This window comes from Mustela nigripes, chromosome 5 (genome assembly GCF_022355385.1).
Source record: "Mustela nigripes isolate SB6536 chromosome 5, MUSNIG.SB6536, whole genome shotgun sequence".
Taxonomy (NCBI): Eukaryota; Metazoa; Chordata; class Mammalia; order Carnivora; family Mustelidae; genus Mustela; species Mustela nigripes.
Window position 1 is genome coordinate 59,269,248 of NC_081561.1, and position 17,493 is coordinate 59,286,740.

Genomic DNA, 17,493 nt, shown 5'->3' on the forward strand with positions numbered 1-17,493 from the left:
ATCTCCCTGTAATATTCAGATGCAAGAATGAAGAAACCCTAAAAATCCCTAAAAATGGGAAAAATCCTGGGGGGTAGGAAAAGAATAAATGAAACAAAATGGGATTGGGTGGGAGACAAACCCTAAGAGATTCTTAATCTCACAAAACAAACTGAGGAATGCTGGGTGGGAGGGGGTTCGGGAGAGGGTGGTAGAGTTATGGACACTGGGGAGGGTATGTGCTATGGAGAGTGCCGTGAAGTGTGTAAACCTGGCAATTCACAGACCTGTACCCCTGGGGCTAAAATACATTATATGTTTATAAAAAAAATAAGAAATTTTTTTAAAAATGGGCAAAATCCTCTGCACCCTTAGACAATTTATAAATACACTTATCCCCATTAGTTAAAAAGATTTAGGTATGCATCAGTAACTTTCTTCTTTTAATTCGAAGAAAAACAAGTCAGAATTTTCACTAGAAAAGACAAAAAGAACCAGGCCAGACTTTGACAGATGCCTCAGGCCATTAGTAAAATAACTAACCCGTTCACAAATGTACATAAATGTTAAGATGGTGACTCAGTGAGCAGACAGTACACTAAGAGCCAAATGCTGACATTTCAAGAGAGCCAAAGAGCCTTTTGTGCCAAAAACATGACAGCAAGGGTCACTGGTTTTCTCAGGTGAACACAGTAAATAAATAAAAACACTATGTAGGCCACATTGTCCTGAACCATAAAAACTTGGCTCTGACAAGGACAATGCATGGCCCTCTGTAAAATTCCTACTGTACTTTTTCATTTTCTTTTTTTAAAAGATTTTATTTATTTATTTGACAGACAGAGATCACAAGTAGGCAGAGAGGCAGGCAGAGAGAGAGAGGAGGAAGCAGGCTCCCCGCTGAGCAGAGAGCCTGATGTGGGGCTCGATCCCAGGACCCTGGGATCATGACCTGAGCTGAAGGCAGAGACTTAACCCACTGAACCACCCAGGCACCCTTACTTTTTCATTTTCAAAATCAGAAAGGCAACTTACGATCTTAGTTCCCCATCAAGATCCTGTTGTCTTAATTTTCTGAAATCTGCATCAAGAGCCTGGTAGTTTTCCTCAGAAGTATCGTAAAAACCAAGAGCAGGCTTTTTTTCAAATGGAATTTCAGCATTATAATCAACTCCTCTCTTCTTTTTTCTCTTCTTCTGAATTTCTATGCCAGCTGCTCGAAGTTCTCTTCTCTTCTGGAGGGCTGCAAGACGCCTGAAGAAAAAGACAAGATCACTTTGAAAATTACATACCATGGGGAAGGGATGGATCATCCTAAGAAAACTATTTGGTTATTTGGGGATGAAATATTTATTTAAATCCTCATCTGACACCATTACCAAAACACTGAAGACTGGAACCCTTTTGACTTAAAGGTTACACACACAAACAAAAAGAAAGCAAAAAGACAAACCAGAAGGAACTACGAGTAAATATGTGTGTCTGATCTCTGGACGGGAATGTATTCACCTGATATAAATTAAAGAGCAAAGATAAAGATCAACACCTTTCTATTTCTTTTTAAGATTTTAAGTAATATCTATACCCAACATGGGGCTTAAACTCACAACCCTGATATCGAGTTGCATATTCTACCAACTGAGCCAGGCAGCTGCCCCAATAGCTTTGAATTTCAAGTTTTGTATCTCTATAGCAGTATTTTTTTTTAAGATTTTATTTATTTATTTGAGAGAGAGAGAGAGGTCAGAAGCAGGCAGAGAGGCAGGCAGAGAGAGAGGAGGAAGCAGGCTCCCCCCTGAACAGAGAGCGCAATGTGGGGCTCAATCCCAGAACCCTGGGATCATGACCTGAGCAGAAGGCAGAGGCTTTAACCCACTGAGTCACCCAGGCGCCCCAGCACTATTTATTTTTAATCATGGAACAAAATTAACAGGAAAAAACATTTGCAATTAGTATTGGCAATGGTTGGGGCGCCTGGGTGGTTCAGTGAGTTAAGCCTCTGCCTTCAGCTCAGATTGTGATCTCAGCGTCCTGGGGTCGAGCCCCACATCAGGTTCTCTGCTCAGCAGGGAGCCTGCTTCCCTCTCTCTCTCTCTGTCTCTCTCCCTACTTGTCATCTCTCTCTCTCTCTCTCTGTCAAATAAATAAATAAATAAAATCTTTAAAAATATATATAAATAGGGCGCCTGGGTGGCTCAGTGGGTTAAGCCGCTGCCTTCGGCTCAGGTCGTGATCTCAGGGTCCTGGGATCGAGTCCCGCATCGGGCTCTCTGCTCAGCAGGGAGTCTGCTTCCTCCTCTTCTCTCTCTCTGCCTGCCTCTCTGCCTACTTGTGATCTCTCTCTGTCAAATAAATAAATAAAATCTTTAAAAAAAAAAAAAATATATATATATATATATATAAATATATATATATAGGCAATGGTTAGACAGATATAAAGAATCTACGCAGGTTTTGTTTTTGTTTTTTTTTTAATGTAGCCTAAGGAGGAAAAAAAGCAGAAGGAAATAAATAGTTCACTAAGGAAAAAGATGCAAATAGCCAAAATGATAAAAGGTATACATAACTAAGAATCATAAATCAAATCAAGTATCAATTCTGCATAACTCATTAAATGTTCAGTTCTTTGTTTTAATGGCAAGTATGCAAAAAATGGACAGTCCATCCTGGTAATGGAAAGTAAACTGGTATAGCTCTCCCCAAAGAGAATTTGGAAATACACATTAAAACCCCTAAAGTTTCTCACCTTTTTTTTTTAACCCAAAAATTTCACTCCTCAGTCTTTAGCCTAAAAGAAATAAACACCATGAACAAGGCCTTAGCTATAAGACTTCACTGTGCACTGTTTATTAGCTAATAACTGGACACAATCTGAACATCCAGTAATAAGAAATTAGTTAAGAGGATTTACTGAGCTCTTTCTGCCATCTTTCTTTGCCACCATAATGGTGCACATGAATGTCCTGGCAAATGCTCTCAAGAGCATCAACAATGCTGAAAAGAGAGGCAAATGACAGGTTCTTATTAGACCGTACTCTGACGTCATCGTCCGGTTTCTCACTGTGATGATGAAAGCACGGTTACATTGACGAATCTGAAATCACTGATGATTACAGAGCAGGGAAGATTGTTGTGAACCTCAGAGGCAGGTTGAACAAGTGTGGAGTGATCAGCCCCAGATTTTGATGTACAGCTGAAAGATCTAGAAAAATGGCAGAATAACCTGCTCCCATACTGCCAGATTAGTTTCACTGTACTGACAACAACCTCAGCTGGCATCATGGACCGTGGAGAAGCAAAACGAAAACACACAGGAGGGAAAATCCTGGGATTCTTTTTCTAGGGATATAATACACACATGCAAATAAAATGCCTCAGTGAACCAAAAAAAAAAAAAGAATTTACTGCATAGCTGTAAGATAGGTTATTATATAGGTTATCTGCATAACCTTTAAAAAAACCTATAAATCTACTCTGCCACAGAAATTTTCAAACATACTGGTGTGTCAAAAATGTTACCAAGTTCACATATTACAGAGCAACATGTAAAAAGTACATGCGTATCTATCAGTGAACATATGCATATAAGATACAAAACACGTCCACCAAAATATTAACAGTAATAATCACTAAAAGTTGGAATTTTGGGACACCTGGGTGGCTCAGTCGGTTAAGCCGCCACATTCGGCTCAGGTCATGATCCTGGGGTCCTGGGATCGAGTCCCGCATCGGGCTCCTTGACCAGCGGGAAGCTTGCTTCTCTCTCTGCCTCTGCGGGCCACTGTGCCCGCCTGTGCTCTCTCTCTGACAAATAAATAAATAAAATCTTTTAAAAATGAATAAAAAAATAAAAGTTGGAATTTTATTTCACCTTTACTTTTTTGTACTTTCCCATGACACTATAATTTTAATGATTTAATGATGAGAAAAGTTATCTACAATTATCAATGGGAGAAATCAGTATGCAGAGCCTCGTGCTGGAAGCCACTCCTATATACTGACAAAAATAAGAAAAAAACGTTTAAAAGTCTTTTGAAAGGAAAAATATTTAAGTCTCTGGAAACGATCCTAAGGAGATACAGTACATGAAGAAACATTTATTCAAGAAAATCTAAAAGAGGATTTCAACTACCCCCAGGGTGATATTAGTCTTTACTTTCTAACTGATTAAGTTATTTTTTCCAACTTATCTCTTAACTCAGGAAAAGACCCTGGAAGCAAAGCAACCCCTGATGGGAACAGAAACTACCCCCTCGAGCAATAAGGACTACCCGAGCCAGCGAGACGCTGCATGACTGACTCTAAGACAGTGACTGACCTGCCCATGCTGCCCATGGGTAGCATGCAGGTACCCACTGACCTTTGTTCCAAAAAACCTGGAAATATTTTTGGCACTTTGGAGACAGTCTCTGAGATGCTAGTCCATGGTCTCCCCGGTGGTGGCCTCATCGAAATACTTTTCTTGTTCCATCACCAGTTGTCTCTGCATTTGGATTTGGTCGCAGCGAGTGGCGGAACCTGGTAGGTTTGGGACACGCGGAGCCGGGTGCTCTTCCCCCGCTGCGCCCTGGCTACCAATCTAGTAAAACTCGATTTAAAAAAAGTAAGAGTCTGTAGCAGCTGAATTAAGACCCACTTTCTCTTCTCTCACCCCCTCTCAGCTCTGGGAGATAGAAATGCTATTCCACGCTGATGCAGCCAAACACACAAGGTTCTCTTCCCGCTCCAGTTCCCAATAGGCGGGCTTTCATTCGAGCAGGGACAGAACATCACCAAGTCCCATCCTGCCTTCCAAAAACCTGTTGTAGAGGATAAATTCCAACAAGAGTTGCCCTGACCCAGGACGACTTCCTTCTTCTGCCCAGTCAGAGGCTCTATTTTAGGGCACAATGCTCCTAAGAATACTGGAGCTCCAGTAAATAGTCCTTGCCCCAGCCTGTGAGATGAGGCTTCCACAGTAGGAGAAGCAAGCCATGGAGACCTGCAGCTGCTGCCCACACAAAGCATCCAGCTCCTATGGCAGTATGTCACTGAGAGCCCAGGGGTAGAACAGAGAACTCCAAATCTCCCCCCAAAAGAAACTGACTTCATTTGTCAGAGTATGGAGAAAATGTTCACGCCTAAGCGCACCCTCAAAAACAGTGGAACATGTGAGAGGTAACTGAGGAGTTTGGTAGATTCACTGAAGATACAGGCTAAACTACAGGCCCACTAGTTTCCCAGAGAGAACCAAGGAAGAGAAAAATCGAAGGGCCTTCCTAGGGTCAGAACAAATAGCAAACACTGACCTCTGAAACTATCCCTTCAAAGGAGCCCAAATTTAACTGCATCAGTTTGTTGGGAAATTTATGCCCCACGACATTGCTGAAAACAATACAGCAATCAGTGGGCAATTAACAGAGTTTAAAAGATGGGTATAGCCAGGGAAAAAGATGTCAAAGAAGTATGGTAAAAACCGTATCATCCCTGGGGTGCCTGGGTGGCTCAGTGGGTTAAAGCCTCTGCCTTCAGCTCAGATCATGATCCCAGGGTCCTGGAATCAAGCCCCCATCGGCCTCTCTGGTCAGCGGGGAGCCTGCTTCCTCCTCTCTCTCTCTGCCTGCCTTTCTGCCTACTTATGATTTCTGTCAAATAAATAAATAAATAATCTTTTTTTTTTTTTAAAGATTTTATTTATTTATTTGACAGACAGAGATCACAAGTAGGCAGAGAGGCAGGCAGAGAGAGAGAGAGAGAGAGGGAAGCAGGCTTCCCGCGGAGCAGAGAGCCCGATGCGGTGCTCGATCCCAGGACTCTGAGATCATGACCCGAGCCGAAGGCAGCAGCCCAAACCACTGAGCCACCCAGGCGCCCCAATAAATAATCTTAAAAAAAAAAAAAAAACCTGTATCATCCCAGGATGACTGTGGGCATACCCATGACTATACCCCCCATAAGGAGCAACATCAGAGGCTTGACATTTCTGAGGGGAGGGAAGGAAAGACACTTCGCTAAACAAACAAATAATAGTAAGTTAGGGGTGGGGAGAACACAGTACCCAAAATTGCTACAATATACCATCTAAAGTATCCAGTTCCCAACAAAAAAAATTTGAGACCTGCAAAGAAACAGGAAAGAATGACCCATACACCAGAAAAAAAATCTGGCAACAGAAACTGCCAGTGCGAACAACCAGATCATCAGATTTTACTAAATCTGACATCAACAGAGCCATTTAGGTTCAAAAAACAAAAGGAAACTGATTAAAAAAAAAAAACCAAAGGAGGGAAAGATGAAAATATTGCCATCAAAGAGAAAACCGTTAAACAGAATTACTTAAAAGAACCAAATATAAAATGTGGACTTGTAAAGTATAAAGCTAAAAAGAAAACTTCACTAGAGGGGCAACAGTAGGTATGAACCAACAGAAGAAATTATGAATTTACTGCTCAGCAAGGAGCCTGCTTCCCTCTCTCTCTCTCTCTCTGCCTGCCTCTCTGCCTACTTGTCATCTCTGTCAAATAAATAAATAAAATCTTAAAAAAAAAAAAAAAAGAGGTGCCTGGGTGGCTCAATGGGTTAAGCCTCTGCCTTCGGCTCAGGTCAGGATCTCAGAGTACCAAGATCTAGCCCCGCCTCTCTCTGACTGCCTCTCTGCCTACTTGTGATCTCTCTCTGTGTCAAATAAATAAATAAAATCTTTAAAAAAAAAAAAAAACAGGAACAGTAACAGAGCCTCACAGAAATATGGAGCATCATTAAGTGCACCAACATATGCACAACACCAATACCAAAAAAGAGAGAAAAAGAAGAATAAAATATGCAAAAACATAATGGCTGAAAATTCCCCAAATTTACTGAACCTATACACCCAGAACGATCAGCAAACTCCAACTCAGACAAACACAAGGGAGCGCCAACAGAAACATCGTGCTAAAAATGCTAAAAGCCAAGGACGAGGAGTAAATCTTGAAAGCAGCAAGAGAAAGATGATTTCATGGCTTACAATGAACTCCAGTAAGATTACCAAAACCTCTCAACAAAACAGCATCTATAATATGACCTGATTTTAGACAAATGTTACTGTGTGTGTATGTACACGTAAATGTAGCTCTGCATTGAAAGAAAGATTGCAAGGATACATTTACAAAGTAATTTTATTCTTTAAATACAGGAAATAAAGACTTCAAATGACATCAGAAAATCTTTACAATATAAAGCTAAGTGAATAAAACCAAGCTTCAGCATTATATCAACCATTCCCCAAAGAGAAAATAGTACAACACAGGAGAAAAAGTGTATTACTTTCATAATCAATAAAAAGCTTTAAAACAGGGCACCGGGGTGGCTCAGTGGGTTAAGCCGCTGCCTTCGGCTCAGGTCATGATCTCAGGGTCCTGGGATCGAGTCCCACATCGGGCTCTCTGCTCAGCAGGGAGCCTGCTTCCCTCTCTCTCTCTCTCTGCCTGCCTCTCTGTCTACTTGTGATCTCTCTCTCTCTCTCTGTCAAATAAATAAATAAATAAAATCTTTAAAAAAAAAAAAAAAAAGGGCTTTAAAACAGACCTGTAATTTAGCATTAAAGGAAATAGGCCTGCAATGTATTTTGCATACAAATCAATCTATTTTAAGATATATGTACAACACAGGTTATTAAGATGTATAAATTATACAAAAAATCTATGAGACAGTATAAAATAAATTTCAATCTGCAAAACAGTATTTAAAGCAAGCGATACCAGTTACACTCAGAGAGAAGGATCCTTGGTCCAATCTCCATGGTTAAAAGGCTCAAAATATTCGGTCTCCAAACACCAATGGCAAAAATGAAAACATGAATTTTTTTCAACTCTACTCACATAACTTAACCTTCAATAGTGTATAAAAGAGAAAAATGACTAAAACTGGGCAGAAAACTGAGCATCTCCTCTTAGTTTGTTTACTGTTCCAGGCAGTCATACCCCTTTACATAACTATTTTGGTCTAGTTTGGCCAGCTATGCCAACAAGCATCCTCAGGCATGAAAGAATCCTCCATCACAGGATCTGGAACTCTGAAGTCATTACCAGGGAAACCATCAACACCATGCTAGTCATCAAGTCAAGAAGCACTTCCCAGTGTGGGGACCAAAAAAGGCAGCTGTGCAGGCTGAGAAGGTTACGCCAATGCCTGAATTCCAAAAGCTAGTAAGCTTTTTTACAATTAAGATTTTCCCTTTATCCACTTCATCTTGGTTTCTGGGCCATTAGAAATTATGTCAATCATAGATCTAACCAAAAGGAAAAAGGAAGGGGAGGGGCGCCTGGGTGGCTCAGTGGGTTAAGCCGCTGCCTTCGGCTCAGGTCATGATCTCAGGGTCCTGGGATCGAGTCCCGCATCAGGCTCTCTGCTCAGCAGGGAGCCTGCTTCCTCCTCTCTCTCTCTGCCTGCCTCTCTGCCTACTTGTGATCTCTCTCTGTCAAATAAATAAATAAAATCTTAAAAAAAAAAAATTTAAAAAAAAAAAAAAAAAAAAAAGGAAAAAGGAAGGGGAAAGTGGAGAAAACCTTGAACACACGGCAATACTTAATTCCACTCACTTTTTAAATGAAAATTTCTATGAGAGCCTGAAAATTTGGTTCAAGGCTCATTAACTCCTTCTACATTCAGCCAGGTTTCCTATTTCACAGCCAGTGCCTGCACAACACTAATCAAGAAGATTAAGTGGCAGTCATGCAAAAAGTCACATAGCCTTGTGCATCCTCTAGCCATCTGACTTCAAGATGGCTATAACAAATGAAGCTCTCCTATGGTAACAGAACAAAAACATATCAAGTGACTACCTGGGCATTACCTCTGCCAACATCTTTTACTTCTTACAACATCTTTTTAGTTTTACTTTTACTTTTTACATTTTTCTCTGTATCTATTCTGCAAAAGTTAAGGGGGAAATAAGACTTTTCCAAAAGATAGGGGTACCTGGCTGGCTCAGCTGGAGGAGCATACAACTCTTGATCTTGGGATTGTGGGTTCAAGCCCCACATTGGATGTAGAGATTACTTAAAAAAATAAACTTCAAAAAACTTTTCCAAAATAAAGAACTAAAGTATATTACCAAAACTGGAACTAGACAATTCTAATTATTACTTACCCAATGGAGTTGATAAATCACAGTTTTACTGGGCCTAAAAATACACAGACTAATTATTCAACTATAGACGGAAACAACCATACCTTGCTTCTTCCAATTGTTTCTCTCTTGCTTTCCTCTTGGCTTTCTTTCCCTGAGTATTTGCCAGGCGGGCTCTAGCTTCAGAAAGCATCTCAAGTTCATCTTCAGAAATAAGAGAAGAAAAACTAAGTTCTCCAACAGAAGCAAGGTATGTGAGAGACACTGTACTGCTTAGAAGAAAAACCACAAATGTAATCACTATATGGCATAGCGTAATGGATATAGCTTGGGTTTTGAAGTCAGAAAAACCGAAGTTAAAAACTAGGCCCGTAGGGGCACCTGGGTGGCTCAGTGGGTTAAGCCACTGCCTTCGGCTCAGGTCATGATCTCAGGGTCCTGGGGTCGAGTCCCGCATCGGGCTCTCTGCTCAGCAGGGAGCCTGCTTCCCCTCTCTCTCTCTGTCTGCCTCTCCATCTACCTGTGATTTCTCTCTATCAAATAAATAAATAAAATCTTCAAAAAAAAAAAAAAACAAACTAGGCCCGCTACCTGCTAGCTATGTGACCCTGGATAATTTATTTATCCTCCCTGGGCATGTTTATCAACTATTAAAAAAGAATAACAAGGGGCACCTGGGTGGCTCAGTGGGTTAAAGCCTCTGCATTCGGCTCAGGTCATGATCCCAGGGTCCTGCAATCAAGCCCTGCACCTGGCTCTCTGCGAAGCAGGGAGCCTGCTTCCCTTCCTCTCTCTCTGCCTGCCTCTCTGCCTACTCTCTGTCAAATAAATAAATAAAATCTGGAAAAAAAATAAATAACAATTCTTTATAAAAGAGAGTAACAATTCCTATTTCACAGGAATGCTGAGAAGAACTAAGTAAAATATAACAGGTAAAGCATATTTATCATATAATTATATCCTTCATTATCATCAGCCAACTGGCACAGCACCAGTCATGAAAAACTATTGTAAACAACTACTATTTAATTATAAAGAAATTGATAATCTCCATTAGATACACCTTTTTTCCCTTTATTTCTCTCTTCCAAAACATTTCCATGGCTCCCACAGTAAAAGAGATCTCATTACTGATGCCTTAGAGCAATTCTTTTTTTTTTTTTTTTTTTAAATATTTTATTTATTTATTTGACAGAGAGATCACAAGGAGGCAGAGAGGCAGGCAGAGAGAGAAAGAGGAGGAAGCAGGCTCCTGGCTGAGCAGAGAGCCCAATGTGGGGCTCGATCCCAGGACCCTGAGACCATGACCTGAGCTGAAGGCAGAGGCTTTAACCCACTGAGCCACCCAGGTGCCCCTGCCTTAGAGCAATTCTTATAGAAGGCTGTCCAGTGGACTCACAAGGAAACTTTTTAAAAAACTCAGATTCCAGGGGCGCCTGGGTGGCTCAGTGGGTTAAGCCGCTGCCTTCGGCTCAGGTCATGATCCCGGAGTCCTGGGATCGAGTCCCGCATCGGGCTCTCTGCTCAGCAGGGAGCCTGCTTCCTCCTCTGTCTGCCTGCCTCTCTGCCTACTTGTGATCTCTCTCTGTCAAATAAATAAAATCTTAAAAAAAAAAAAAAAAAAAAAAACTCAGATTCCAGAATTACCCCCTCCACACTCCAGCTAACTGACTCAGGTCTTCTGTGGAGGCCCTCATACCTGTTTTTTTAAAAGTTCACCAAATGACAAATGTGTAGGTGGAAACCACTACCTTTAAACTTTTAAATTTTAAAATCTCAACAAATACTTCACGACAACCCTGTGGGGTGAGATCTCTATCTGGCAGGAAAGAGAATCAAATCTCACAAAGATTATACATCTTGACTAAGGTCAAATAGCTAGTAAGTGGCAGATGTTGAGTCTAAAATCCAGTTCCTCTGATTCTTGATCCAATGTCTGAAGAAGGGGTCATGAGTCGGCCTCTCAGTATTGCAGAGCTGCCTTTTCATGAAAATTAAATTACCCCCCTGAAGTCAAATTAGTTAACAGAACTGGAACCCCAATTCCTGTCTTCTTGTTGCCACCTCTCTTCATGGAATGGGAATGAGAAAACAATCCTCAAGGGCTTACCACTAGCCTTTGGGAAATCTGTCTAGTAGTATTACACTGCTTCATTACATGAATTGAAAAATCAAAAGCTAAAGACATACTGTCCAGAAAGAGCAATCACTCTGTCACAGAAGACTGGACACATTTAGAAAGAGAATAACTACTGCAGACAGAACTGCGGTTCTAAAAAGTCAGAGGAACTTAGAAAGAAACTCAAAGAGTTAAAAAGAGACTGGAGGAATCTATGGTTACCGAAAAAAATAAATTCCTCACCCTCATCCATATCAATCGGATCAGGCCTTGCTGGTTTTGTTTCTGGATTTGGATCTATTTCTCCAGGTTTAAGTTTTCGTGGATCATCTGTTGTTTCCTCTTCATTATCTCTCTGTGCAGCTTTATCCCTAGAAAAAGGCCCAGAGAAGTTTGTCACACTATCACACCATACAGTCTTAGAAATACTGGGTTTCCTAGCACTGACATTCTTTTCTTTCAAAAACCAAACAGATAGGCATTCACAAAATAAAGTGATTCTACTATTGCTTCACCTGAAAGAGATAGTATTAAAACTCTAATTTCAATGAGTATTTCCATTCACTATGAAATACAATCCAAGCAGCTCCTTAATCACAAATGCAGGAAAGCCATACAAATAAAGAAATTTTTAAGAACCAAGATGTTCTGGTTAACTCTCAGCAATGTGGTGATTATTTGCTTTTTTACTACTTCATCCCCAATTTTCTAGAATAAATACATATTATGTGTCTAACATGTTTAAATTATTCTTTTAAAAAATACCTAACAAGTGGGGCTCCTGGGTGGCTCAGTGAGCTAACCCTCTGACTTCAGCTCAGGTCATGATCTCAGGGTCCTGGGATCGAGCCCCACATCAGGCTCTCTGCTCAGCAGGGATCCTGCTTCCCCCTCTCTCTACCTGCCTCTCTACCTCCTTGTGATTTCTCTCTTTTAAAGCAAAATAATAATAATAATAATAATAATAATAATAATAATAATAATAAATAAATAAATATATATATATATACACACACATATATAACAAGTATATAATTTTAATCAGTCATATGAGACTTAAGAGTATGTAATTCAATAGCTTTAGCTACTTTGGCTTTACTCAGACAGATATACAACTAAATGTTTAAAGACAGAACATGCTAAAAGTTTATTCAGCCTCATTCAATAGAAATACATCATTTTAATACTGTTTTTGGAAATTGACTTACAAAAGAAACTCGTAATGTTCCAAGCACTGGGCAGCTGTTCTTCCGATGATTGGTGCAATGGTCCTCCACTGAGTTGGCATCAACTTAGCCAAGTGTAAGAGTTTTTCTTCTTCTTCTCTGGACCATTCTGTTTTCTTAATGCTTGGATCCAGCCACTCGTACCTATTAAAGATACCATGTTACACATTAACTGGTCACCTAATGTGAATATCCTATTTAAACATTAGATATGCTAACCTCTAGTGTCTGGAAAACACAAGCTTCCAGTCTTCAATTATGAAAGCTGTTCTTTGTTCACAACAGAATGTTCATTATTTGGTTAACTTGACCCCATTCAATATTCTCTAAGTCACCAAATTCTACTATATTTTAATTATGCAAGATTAGGAGGCACCTGGGTGGCTCAGTTATTAAGCATCTGCCTTTGGGTCAGGTCATGATCCCAGGGTCCTGGAATCAAGATCCGCATCAGGCTCCCTGCTCAGCAGGAAGCCTGTTTCTCCCTCCCCCATTCCCCTTGCTTGTATTCCCTCTCTCTATGTGTCTCTCTCTGTCAAATAAATAAATAAAATCTTTAAAAAAGAAAATTATGCAAGATTAGTAATGCGTGAAAAGGTAACCCAACGGAAACATGATCATATGCCTTCTCATCAATTGTTTTCATTCATTTTTATTAGAGATTTTGAAATTATGTGAAATATGACAATAACACCTCACATTTTTACTGTTTCTAGTTTTCAAAACACTGTCTCATACTTTGATTCAGTTTCCACAACACCCTGGCTTACTTCAAGAATCTGACTTACAGGGCGCCTGGGTGGCTCAGTGGTTAAGCCACTGCCTTCGGCTCGGGTCATGATCTCAGGGTCCTGGGATCGAGTCCCGCATCGGGCTCTCTGCTCAGCAGAGAGCCTGCTTCCTCCTCTCTCTCTCTGCCTGCCTCTCTGCCTACTTGTGATTTCTCTCTGTCAAATAAAAAAATAAAATCTTTAAAAAAAAAAAAAAAAAAAAAAAATTTAAAGAATCTGACTTACAGTCACTAAATGCTTTCCAACATCATATGCTGCTTTATGTGGAGTTTTTAAATTTTAGTAAAACTACTATGCCATCCTCTATCTTCCCTATCACACCACCCAACCCACCTTTTCCATCCAGTTTACTTAACTGGCAAACAGGATACAAACCTTACTAAATATTAAGTCAGGAGCTTAGCTCCACTAACAGAAGCAGAAATCAAAACTTCTTCAGGCTGAGGACCATCTTCCTCTTTGGAATCCAATCTCTACATTCCGAACCTTTCTCCCACCCAGGTCCCTAGGAAATTAAATCACTCTTGCACAATCCAAAATATGATCCTAGGGCGCCTGGGTGGCTCAGTGGGTTAAAGCCGCTGCCTTCGGCTCAGGTCATGATCCCAGGGTCCTGGCATCGAGCCCCACATCGGGCTCTCTGCTCAGCAGGGAGCCTGCTTCTTCCTCTCTCTCTGCCTGCCTCTCTGCCTACTTGTGATCTCTGCCTGTCAAATAAATAAATAAAATCTTTAAAAAAAAAAAAAAAAATGATCCTAGTACCACATGGGTCAAGGCTGGGGTCAGATGACTCATGCCAAGAGCTTAATGTGCCCACCACCCAGTGACTTAAGAGGGGACACCACAAGTACAATGCTGGGTTAAGTTATATTCTGAGGTAACAAATATACAGTATTTCAATTGTTTTAAGGGCACCTGAGTGGCTCAATGGGTTGAGGGTTTGCCTTCGGCTCAGGACCCTAGATCCCAGAGTCCTGGGATCAAACCTCAAACTAGGCTCCCTGCTCAGCAGGGAGTCTTGCCCTTTCTCCTCTTCATGTTTGGATGAAGAGCCCTCACACTCTGTGCCCCCCCCCACCTCTCTCTCTCTCTCTGAAATAAATAAAATCTTTTAACAAACAGTATTTCAACTGTATTAATAAGGAAACTCAACTGTGAGCTAGCCTAAAAATTTAACCATTACTTATCATTAACTTCTTCGGCAAAATAAGTTCTACATCAACTTACAAACTTTTGGAACGCAATCCACCTAGAAGCTGAGGTCCATCTGTACTAAACACTTCACGAAACACTTTCAAGCACATTAACTTGTTTGAACCTCGTATTTCCATCAGATAAGACCAAGTATTATTATCCCAATTGGGAGAAAACAGGGACAGGAGAGAGGGGACAGAAAAATGGCTTGCCTAAGATCACACAGGAAGCAAGTGACAGCTAAGGCTTAAATCTAAATTCCCATCTCCCACTCCGTACTTTCTGTTCTATCACATTGCCTGCTTTCTTTGGCAAGGTTCAAAGAACTGACATTTTCCTCATCATAATTAAGGTCGCTTTCTGCTTTCCACTCATTAAGTGGTACATACCATCTGGCTTTGCACTGCTTTGCTGATTTTCTATGCAACAGTGAGGCAATCCTAGACCACTGGTTTTTTCCATATTTCATTACCGCTGCTTTCAGAATTTCATCCTAAAAAAATTGTCAAAGAAAAACAATATATTCGATCACAAAATTCCAAGTGAGAAAAGACAAAATTTAAATGAACTCTGACAGGATTCCTAGGAAGAAAGAGAAAGTCATAAACACACACACACACACACTAGGTAGGGGGGGAGAAAAGTACAAAAACTGTGTTTACTATAATAACAAACAACAAAACAGAACTGGCAAAATGCAAAAAATTAAGGAAAAAAAAAATCCCTCAGCAGGACAGCTATACTTCCTCATACACAAACCCTTCCCCACCCCAATAAACTGGGAGTACAGCCCAATCTGAGAAAACCTACTTGGCAGTGATTAACAAAAAGTACTCTCCAATGTTTGGCTGTCATCCTCTCAAAAGGATACAGCTCAATCATCTATTCATTCATTCAAAAAACATTCCCTGAATACCTACCTGGTACCAGGCTTGCATACTTAGCAAGAGAATGAAATGGGCCCCATCCAGGCCTCAAGAAGCAAGTCAAGACTCTAATGAATCCATTCTCCACTCCAGTTTACAAATATCATTTTCTCCCTAGTCCCACAGCCCTTGCTTCGACTCAAAAATCCACATTTCAGGTCTAACCTAGGAATTAAGAATTTCTTCCCTGTTACACCAGTCAGTTCATTTACTGTTTCACCAGGGGACCAACCTGATATGGAATTCACGAATTCCAGGGGAGTCCAAGGGTACGCCATAGATCCATCCCAAGGATAATAGAGCAACAGATGAATGCACTTGGGGCATTTTAGCCTTTTTTCCACATTGAACTTGAGATACATACCTAATACATTCCACCGCATTCCATGCCCGCACAACGCCCCCCCCCCCATCAGAGATTTAAAAAGACTGCAGAGCTTTGGCCACTACACAAGAATCCCACTGTTATTTGATTTTATACATCTGTCTCTCCTCCAGAAGTCATCTCTTCTCAAATTTAAACAGTCTAGTTCCCTCTGTGCAAGTTGTGAGACAAGGTTGTCACAGATTTTATGTTAATTTTGCTGCAACACTGCTAGACTTAGACACATCTTCAACTAAGTACATATAGCAGTTATCCACCCTACTAGATTCATTATGCAAACATCTGCCAAACAACCTGTTTCATGTTGGTTACAGTCCTAGGTTCTAAGGATTCCAAGACCTGGTCCTCTTGCAGTGCTGTCTGCTAGGAAAAAGCAGCTATCAACTAGCATTTACTGAAAGACTCCTCGTGCCAGACTGTTCTACATTGTTGACTCATTTAATCCTCGAAGAAGAAGAATATTCCCATTAGAAAACTGAGGCTCTGAGAGGGTAAGAAATTTACCAGCATCACACAGGAGAATGTGATGCTTGCAAAAGGGTAAAGCAAGAGGTGCCATGGGACCACTGGGGGTGTAAATTATTTTTACAGAGTGATTGAGCAAAAATTCCAAGAGTTTCTGTTTTGAAAGATGGTCAGGAAGAGGTCAAGCAGTAGGAGGAGAACATTCCAAGAAGGTACAAGAAGTAAAAAGACCCTGCGTAAAAAGATACAATGTGCTCACGAAACTGACAAATTCAGTGCACTCTGAACACAAACTGCACCAAAATCTTAATTAGTATTTTACTCCTTCGCCGCTGCCCTTCAGCCAGCCATTGGCATCATCCATTGCATTTCTGGAAGCAGAGAGACTACCGTACGCAGTTTGTCCTATCTGGCTTCTATCCTGGCTGAGGCGGAGTGACAGGAAAAGACAGGCCTTGGATCTGTGGTGACGACAGACAAGCTATGCCTTGATAACAGATAACAAGAAGGTTGCGCGCATATACGGGCTCTGAACTTGGCACTCCAGCTGCTTCCCCTCTGCAAGGAAGTCAACGAAGGAACAAAGTTGTGGCCATAGCACTTCTCTACATTTGAGTTACCAGAGAGGCACCCAGGCCGGGCTGAGGGAAGGGGGTGTAACAGATTACCAACTCTCACTGCTGTTCTGCCCCGCCCCCTCTACACTGCGAGTTCCTCCAAGGCGGGGGCGCGTCCTCAATCCAACAAATACTCAGTAAGGGCCTAACATGTGCCTCGCGCGTCGTCAAGCGATTAAATCACAGTCCCTGTCCCTGGGGTGCTCAGATAACGCAGGGCGGGACACCAGATTAAGACCCCGAGGGTCCGCCCCGCGGTGCCCCCCCCCCCCCCCCCCCCCCCGCAGACCCCGCAGGGCATCCTCCTCCCCTCCCCGACCTCCGCGCGCGTGCGCAAAAGCTGCCAAAGGGGGCGGAGGGCAGCGGACGGCGGGAAAAGGGGACTTACCTCGGTATTCCTCCACACGCCCCCCTTGATCATAATTCGAGGCATCTTGGCTGCGGGGTGTCTCGGCAAGTGGCCGAGAGGAGCTTCACAAAAGTAGTAACGGCGCTACGGCCACGGGACCTAAAGCTGCCACTTCCTCCAAGCGCGACCTTCTGGTTTGAAGAGATCTGCGCAGGCGCAAGGCTGGGGTGGGGATGGGGGAAGCAGAGTAGCAAGTATCGCGAGAACCCGTTTGCTGAAAGGAATCAGCGCCTTGTTTGTTAAAACAGCTCTAGGAAGACTGGCAGAAAACCATCAAACACCTCTAGGTAAAGC

The 17,493-nt window shown here is 41.6% G+C and overlaps 1 protein-coding gene and 1 pseudogene across 1 annotated transcript in view; one reads left to right on the forward strand and one right to left on the reverse strand.

Moving 5' to 3' along the window:
* CDC5L (cell division cycle 5 like) overlaps positions 1-17,493 on the reverse strand; it is a 52,837-nt gene extending 35,344 nt beyond the window's left edge. Inside the window, exons 1-6 of the mRNA XM_059400350.1 lie at positions 17,179-17,493; positions 14,787-14,890; positions 12,395-12,556; positions 11,430-11,557; positions 9,172-9,271; positions 1,015-1,233 (exon numbers count right to left, since the gene is read on the reverse strand). Of these exons, the coding sequence (XP_059256333.1) occupies positions 1,015-1,233; positions 9,172-9,271; positions 11,430-11,557; positions 12,395-12,556; positions 14,787-14,890; positions 17,179-17,223 (758 nt within the window). The 5' untranslated portion in view covers positions 17,224-17,493. The remainder of the gene's footprint in view (positions 1-1,014; positions 1,234-9,171; positions 9,272-11,429; positions 11,558-12,394; positions 12,557-14,786; positions 14,891-17,178) is intronic.
* LOC132017276 (small ribosomal subunit protein uS8-like) lies at positions 2,903-3,350 on the forward strand (annotated as a pseudogene).